This window comes from Pyxicephalus adspersus, chromosome 12 (assembly GCF_032062135.1).
Source record: "Pyxicephalus adspersus chromosome 12, UCB_Pads_2.0, whole genome shotgun sequence".
Lineage (NCBI taxonomy): Eukaryota > Metazoa > Chordata > Amphibia > Anura > Pyxicephalidae > Pyxicephalus > Pyxicephalus adspersus.
This window is the reverse complement of record NC_092869.1, coordinates 3686475-3693959: the sequence shown is the minus strand read 5'-3', so window position 1 is coordinate 3693959 and position 7485 is coordinate 3686475. Positions and strand designations below refer to the sequence as shown.

The window sequence follows — 7485 nt, the reverse complement described above, 5'->3', positions numbered from 1 at the left end:
GAGAGGAGTGGTGAGGAGAGGAGAGGTGAGGAGAAGTGAGGAGAGGAGAGGTGAGGAGAGGTGAGGAGAGGTGAGGAGAGGAGAGGTGAGGAGAGGAGAGGTGAGGAGAAGAGAAGACAGGAGAGGAGAGGAGAGATGAGGAGAGGTGAGGAGAGGTGAGGAGAAGAGAGGACAGGAGAGGACAGGAGAGGTGAGGTGAGGAGAGGAGAGGTGAGGAGAGGAAAGGTGAGGAGAGGACAGGAGAGAAGAGGAGAGGAGAGATGAGGTGAGGAGAGGTGAGGAGAGGAGAGGAGAGATGGGGTGAGGAGAGGAGAGGAGATGTGTCATCCAGGCAGATGGGACACAAAGGTGCTGACCATATAATGTATAATAATAATATTGGTAACTGTAACATGGGTTGTGTCTGTGATATTGCTTCATTATTTCTTTTATGTATATTAGTTTATTGTATTTTCCTGCACATATGATTCTGTACAATATTGATCTTTTATTTACAATTGTTGTGAGTTCTCTCCTTTCCTGGTGATCACCTCAGGACTTATGTCCTCCATAATAATCATTTCCTTACAAATGCATTCCATATCCATCCATCCTATACCTATCTGTCCATCGTGAATCCATCTATTCATCTCATATTCATCCATCCCAAAGCCTTTCACCCATGCCTCATCTATTTATCCATCATGCATTTCCCGGTGACGTTACCAGTCAGTGACCCAGTTTCTGGTTGGCATTCGGAGGCCATATCGGGGCATTTGATGTGAATGTAAAGGTTTCCTAATCCCCCCACACTTCATTTTCTTGTTGTACACATAAAGATCTCCGCTCACAATTGTGAATCTGAACATTCAATGTCCAATGTCCTTCCTCGTATATAGGGGAATTTGGTGGCACTGCCCATCGGTGCCATATGTTGGATATCCTGCCCACTGGATTCTTGGCTGGCTGGATTCAGATGCCAGTTGCCTGATCCCATCATGCGGTGGCACTGCCCATCGGTGCCATATGTTGGATATCCTGCCCACTGGATTCTTGGCTGGCTGGATTCAGATGCCAGTTGCCTGATCCCATCATGCTAACAAGCTGTTTTCCAGCTCCTAAGTAATCATAACCGTATTTTAGGTATTCCTGTACCCCTGCTGTGAAGTCGATGCTCCACCATTAACAAAAGTGACCTGCACACTGATACAATTCTCTCTCGTTCTACAGGAGGGCCGCGAATACTCGCCGGCGGCGACCAACGCCGACAACGGCGGGGGGAAGAAGAAGATGAAGGAACGGGAGATGGATGAGCTGAAGAAGGAAGTGACCATGGTGAGTGGAAGAAACAAATCCGATGAAAGATCAGTAAAGAAGTTCTGTGACTGATCACCAGCCATTGCAATCTAATTGTACAATCTGATTGTACGATATTTTGCAAAAGCCAGCAGTTGTGTAACACAACAGCCCAATGAACACTTCTCTCAATTGTATCCAATCGGGCAGCATCATACACTACAATGAGATTGTACAATCAGATTGTAACCTGTATGGTTAGTCTGAGATTGTACAGGTATAGGGAATGAGCCTCCGTGATTGGATACAAATTGATTGGATTGCTCCTCCTTTCCTAAGATTGTACAATAAGATTGTATTGTATGGGGCCGGGAAAAGAATTCTGGAAACTCGTAATGGTTGATGTTGACCGATCTGTGTTTTTTCCTCCATCAGGATGACCATAAGCTGTCCCTGGATGACCTGGCCAAAAAATAAGGCACAGATCTGGCCAAGGTAAGACCACCAATTGTTGTCAGCCGTTTTATTTTAGATCTGGCGGAGTGTAAACCACGCCCTTTTTTTTTTAGGGTCTGACAAATTCCCGCGCTGCTGAGATCCTGGCCGAGGAAGGGCCCAACGCCCTCACCCCTCCGCCTACCACCCCCGAGTGGGTGAAGTTTTGCCGTCAGCTCTTCGGTGGTTTCTCCATCTTGCTGTGGATCGGTGCCATCCTCTGCTTCCTGGCGTACGGGATTCAGATCGCCATGGAGGACGAGCCAATCAACGACAATGTCAGTACGATCAGCGGCTGAGCAACGGAAATGTATTGGAGTCAATGAGGAATGTGAACCTAAAGAGGCCCTGTCACCTTGTCCATTTCATTCTATTTAAAGCCCCCCACCCCATTGATCCCCATTGGTTCCGGCCGACATACTTGGCATTGGCCTGTTTTGGAGCTTGGAGGGAACGGTGGATTTGGTGAACATACATGTTTTTTTGGGGTCTAAAGCCCAGGACACCCCACCTCCATGGCGGGCAATAGAAATTTTTTGCGTCTGGGGCCCCTACTTGGTATTTGCCCCAGGTCCCCTCCTGTTCTAGCTTGGGAGGAGGTCACATGACCCCCCAAATTTGATGGGGATTTAGCAGTGACTGCATCCAAACCAGGATTAGTGAAGGGAGGAAGGTGGGGACCAATGGGGGGGTTTGTAATCAATTATAAATGGAAGGGGCTTTAAAGAATAGGCTTTGTCCTGAATGGGTGACAGGGTCACTTCAGTCGGTTTTGATCTCTTGAACATTTTGCAAAGCAACGTGGGAAATTTGGGATTTGTTTGTCACCCACACCTTGCAGTGGTTTAGCAAATATGAAGTGGGAGCCACCCAGCTACCCCCTGCTATTCTGGGCCCAAAGCAATTGCCCATTTTGCCCTACTGGCCCTGTTCAAGCTTTTCTTTGCTCCAACTACCCCAGCAAATTGCACATTAGCATTAATGGAGAGGTTGGGGGATCCTAGGACAGTTCACACTGGACAACAGGAGAAAGAAAATGTGCAAATTTGGTTGCCCAGTGTGGTCACAGCACTTAAAGCATTCTGAAATGACATACAAATATACTAAGAGGGCCACTTTAGCATGCCGTAGAAAGTTGGAAGCTGCATAAAGCTTGATGAATTAGAACCAATGTAATGTATGTGTGGTTTATCATTCATGTCTCATATTCTGCCGATCTCAGCTGTACCTCGGAGTGGTATTGGCAGCTGTCGTCATCGTCACCGGATGCTTTTCATATTACCAAGAAGCCAAGAGCTCCAAGATCATGGACTCCTTCAAGAACATGGTGCCCCAGGTATGAGGACAGTCAGATAGATTTTAGATACATTTCTCTAGTCTAGGACTGTTCCATTTTTTTTACTCTTGCTGTTCCATATTTTGACAGCAGAATGCTATGTATCAGTTTGTAGATTATTAGGTAGTACAGCCTGCATCTTAACTAAATGACATCAGATACCCCACAGGGTTTCTGATATCCCATGTTGTGAGTGAGGACCAATAACACACAGTCAGCGGCTTATGAAAGAGGAAGCAAAGCCTGAATATGTAATAAGCAATATGGCTGCCCATGGGGTGACCCAATATTTGTGAAGAAACAGAGTTTCAAAATCATTAATGCTTTGATAAAATGAAAAATGCCATTTTTACTTTCTGCCTATCCAGCAAGCTCTAGTAATCCGCGAGGGAGAGAAGCTGCAGATTAACGCCGAAGCTGTGGTGGTCGGCGATCTGGTGGAGGTCAAAGGCGGAGAAAGGGTTCCAGCAGATGTCAGAATCATCTCCTCTCACGGCTGCAAGGTGAATCCTGGATGTGAAATAGGCTCATTGGTATGGTGAATGCTTTGATCAGAGCTGCAGACTCAGAATGAACAGGCAGCATGTTACCTAGGAGCAGCCTTGGCAGGTCTCTGAGCCCCTCCCTTCTCTCTATAAACTCATTTAAATATATAGTCCCTATCCTTTTCGTCTGCCACCTCCAACATCTAAGCCAATGCCACGATACTGCCCTGGCGGTAACATTTTGGGGTCACCACTAATGAAAAATAAAAGCCCAAAGACAATTGTTAGCCTTTGACTTTTTAATAGGCTTTTTCACAATTTTGCTTACACCACCCCATTTATGGGTCGGCCCACCAAGCAGTGATATACAAAATCTTGCTCCATTCTGGAGGATTTGCTTCCGTAAAATCTACCTTGCCCATTGTAAGCTCCACCCATTTTAATAAATCTTACTTTGAAGGACTTGACAAGAATGAGAAAATTCCAAGCTGGGCGGAGTTGGGAAGGATGGTAGGGAGATATAACCGCCATAAAAACATATTGGAAGGCAAGCGGTTGGCTCATTTCATCATGGTCAACCATAGCTAAAAAATGTCTTCTGGGTGGACTGGGACACTTTTATTGCTTCAAGGTTGCTAATTTGAGCTTTTTAGCCCAGGTGGATAATTCTTCCCTTACTGGAGAGTCCGAACCACAGACCCGCTCACCAGAATTCACCCACGAGAACCCTCTTGAGACCAGAAACATCTCCTTCTTCTCCACCAACTGTGTGGAAGGTGAGGATGATGAGAATAGGGTTCCACCAGAAGTTTGGATGTTGGGTGCCATAGGCTTTAGATTGTTAGTTTTGGTGGTTTAATGTCTTCCTGCCCCATACGTTGCAGCTGCGCCGATCATCGGAATTGCTCTAAGGGCCACATTAGGTCACGGCGGATGTACGCTGGGTTTCATTCTCCGGCCACGACAGTCCCTCTATTGAATCCCAGCAACTCAATGGCAGCTTTTGAATCTTTTCCCAGTTCACAGCCAGGGAGCCTCCAAAAAAAAAAAGAATGATTGATGTCCGGAGACATGGAACAAAGAGGGAATGTGAGGAACAAAAAAAGCCGGATGAGATGCCAAAGGCTCGTTATACAAACATTTCTCAAAGTGTACCTGTCTCCAGGCAACTGTTTTGTGGGCTGAATGGGAAATGAACCCTCAAGGATTAACCAAGGGGGAGGAGAGGGGATGAGGGAAAGTTTTTTATTTCCCTGAAATGTCATGTAGGGTGAATCAATGGAGAAGGGGGGATTTTGAGTTACTTTAGGGTGCATTAGGGGTTTGAAAGTTTAATTCCCAGCTATTAGATGAATGCTTTGAGGGTTGACCACACATTTTTGGGGAATTGCCTCCCGATGCTGATGGACATTCACATAGCCATACACTGCTACAAACTCCAAGATCTCTTTGAGATACCCATTCTCAAAGTCTTGTGTGCTAAACCCAGTCTTGTATGCTAAACTAGTCTTTCCCCTGGATAATGCCACAAGGCATCTGAAAATTTGCGAAACATGAAAATTGCTTGTGCAGTCCCATATGGAATGATTGGTTCCCTCATTTTAATGAATGATCTGCACTTTTCTAGTTGTTATAATTATTATACAGTATTGATATAGCCCCATCATATTACACAGCACTGTACAGAGTCCATAGTCATCTCACTAGCTGTCCCTCAAAGGAGCTCACAATCTAATGTCCCTACCATAGTCATATGTGATTAATGTAGTCTAAGGTCAATTGTTAGGGAGAAGCCAATCAACCTAACTGCATGTTTTTTTTTGGGATGTGGGAGGAAACCCACGCAGACACGGGGAGAACCTGCAAACTCCATGCAGATGTGTCCGGGCTGGGATTTGAACCTAGGACCTAGCGCTGCAAAGGCCAGAGTGCTAACCACTTAGCCACCGTGCTGCCCACCCCATAATGGTGCCAATGCCTTACTAAAAATATTTTCTACATATAGGCACTGCCAGAGGTGTCGTCATAGCCACCGGTGATCGGACAGTCATGGGTCGCATTGCCACATTGGCTTCGGGGCTCGAAGTAGGACAAACGCCCATTGCCATGGAAATCGAGCACTTTATTCACATCATCACCGGCGTGGCTGTCTTCCTGGGGGTCTCCTTCTTTGTCCTTTCCCTCATCCTTGGCTACTCCTGGTTGGAAGCCGTCATCTTCCTCATTGGGATCATTGTGGCCAATGTGCCGGAGGGTCTTCTGGCCACCGTCACGGTGAGAATTTGTCAGAGTATCAGTACAGGGAATTAGGTGTTGAGATGGTCTATGACCCTGTGTTTTGTTTTATGACCTTCAAGGTCTGTTTAACACTGACCGCCAAGAGGATGGCCCGCAAGAACTGCCTGGTGAAGAACTTAGAAGCTGTGGAGACTCTTGGGTCCACCTCAACCATCTGCTCCGATAAGACCGGGACGTTGACACAGAACCGAATGACTGTGGCCCATATGTGGTTTGACAACCAGATTCACGAGGCGGACACCACCGAGGACCAGTCAGGTTGGCCATGACCATATTTATTTCACTTCTTCCCACTCCATCCCTGGTCTACTTAGAAGACCACCAAAGGTCATTATACCCTTGACCAATCTTTTATAAAGCTTTTGGTGATTTATAAGCAGAGGTGCAGTCCTAAAAAATGAAGAGGGGGCACAGTTCTATCCATGACATGCCTTACCTACTACACCCCTGCCTATGTGTCATACAAAGGGGAAGAAACTTCCCCCAGAGTGACGTCATGATACCAGAACCGCATACTTTCCCATCGCACGCCTGAGCCTGTGTGTTTAGAGAGACAACCCGCCCACCACCCTGAGCCTGCTATTCCATATGGGAGACATGGTCCGCGGCTCTGGCCGGTGCCGCCCCTCATTCAGCTCGGTATTTCTCCTGACCTGGGAGGGTGGAGGATCGGCCAGAGCCGCGGACCACCAAAGAATTCTTTGCAAAATAAGAGTGGGAACGTGTGCCCATTTCCAAAAAAAGTAGCAGAGCACTGCATTCCCACCCATGCCCATCCCACTACACCCCTGTTTATAAGCTGCCCCCATTGACAGTTGTCAGTTATTCCAGGGCCACATTTTACCAGTGGTTGGATGACTTGGTTGGCCGCTCAAAAAATCACCATGTCCACAAAATAAATTAAGACTCACTTCAGTTATCCAACCATGTGGATTGAAAATTTATCAGCACCTGATTGGATAATTCAAGTGAACATTCACCCAATTTTCTTCTGTGAACATTCTCAAATCCTAGGTAAATCAGCCCCAAAGCATCATGCCAATCATGTGACCAATACTGGACCTTTGATGTTGATTTTGGTTTTTATTCCCAGGGACCACATTTGATAAACGTTCACCCACCTGGACAGGCCTGTCCCGCATCGCCGGGCTCTGTAACCGCGCCGTGTTCAAAGTGGGCCAGGATAAGATCCCCATTTCAAAAGTAAGTTCAAGATGGGTTTTGTGGAGAACTTTGGATCTGTAAAATGGTTGGATGTGTCAACCTTGGCCAGAAGCTGAGAATTTTACTCTACTCTGATTGGATGAAGGTTGGTCTAGCCATGCAATGATCTGATTGCAGGTTATTCTACCATGTGAATGTCATAGTATGTAAATGTACACATACCCTTGTTGTTGGAATTCTGTTGTTTCACTCATTTTTTTTATTATTCACCCAGAGAGATACGGCAGGAGACGCCTCGGAGTCAGCTTTGCTCAAGTGTATAGAACTCTCCTGCGGCTCTGTAAAAAAAATGAGAGAGAGGAACCCCAAAGTGGCCGAAATCCCATTCAACTCTACCAACAAGTATCAGGTGAATACAGTCTGTGAATCATC

General features: G+C 46.3%; 1 protein-coding gene across 1 annotated transcript in view; it reads left to right on the top strand.

The window, feature by feature from the left end:
* LOC140341646 (sodium/potassium-transporting ATPase subunit alpha-2-like) overlaps nucleotides 1-7485 on the top strand; it is a 24119-nt gene that overhangs the window by 4862 nt on the left and 11772 nt on the right. The window contains 10 exon segments of the mRNA XM_072427471.1: nucleotides 1210-1314; nucleotides 1711-1770; nucleotides 1845-2048; nucleotides 2993-3106; nucleotides 3475-3609; nucleotides 4250-4367; nucleotides 5597-5865; nucleotides 5949-6147; nucleotides 6983-7092; nucleotides 7328-7462. Of these exon segments, the coding sequence (XP_072283572.1) occupies nucleotides 1210-1314; nucleotides 1711-1770; nucleotides 1845-2048; nucleotides 2993-3106; nucleotides 3475-3609; nucleotides 4250-4367; nucleotides 5597-5865; nucleotides 5949-6147; nucleotides 6983-7092; nucleotides 7328-7462 (1449 nt within the window).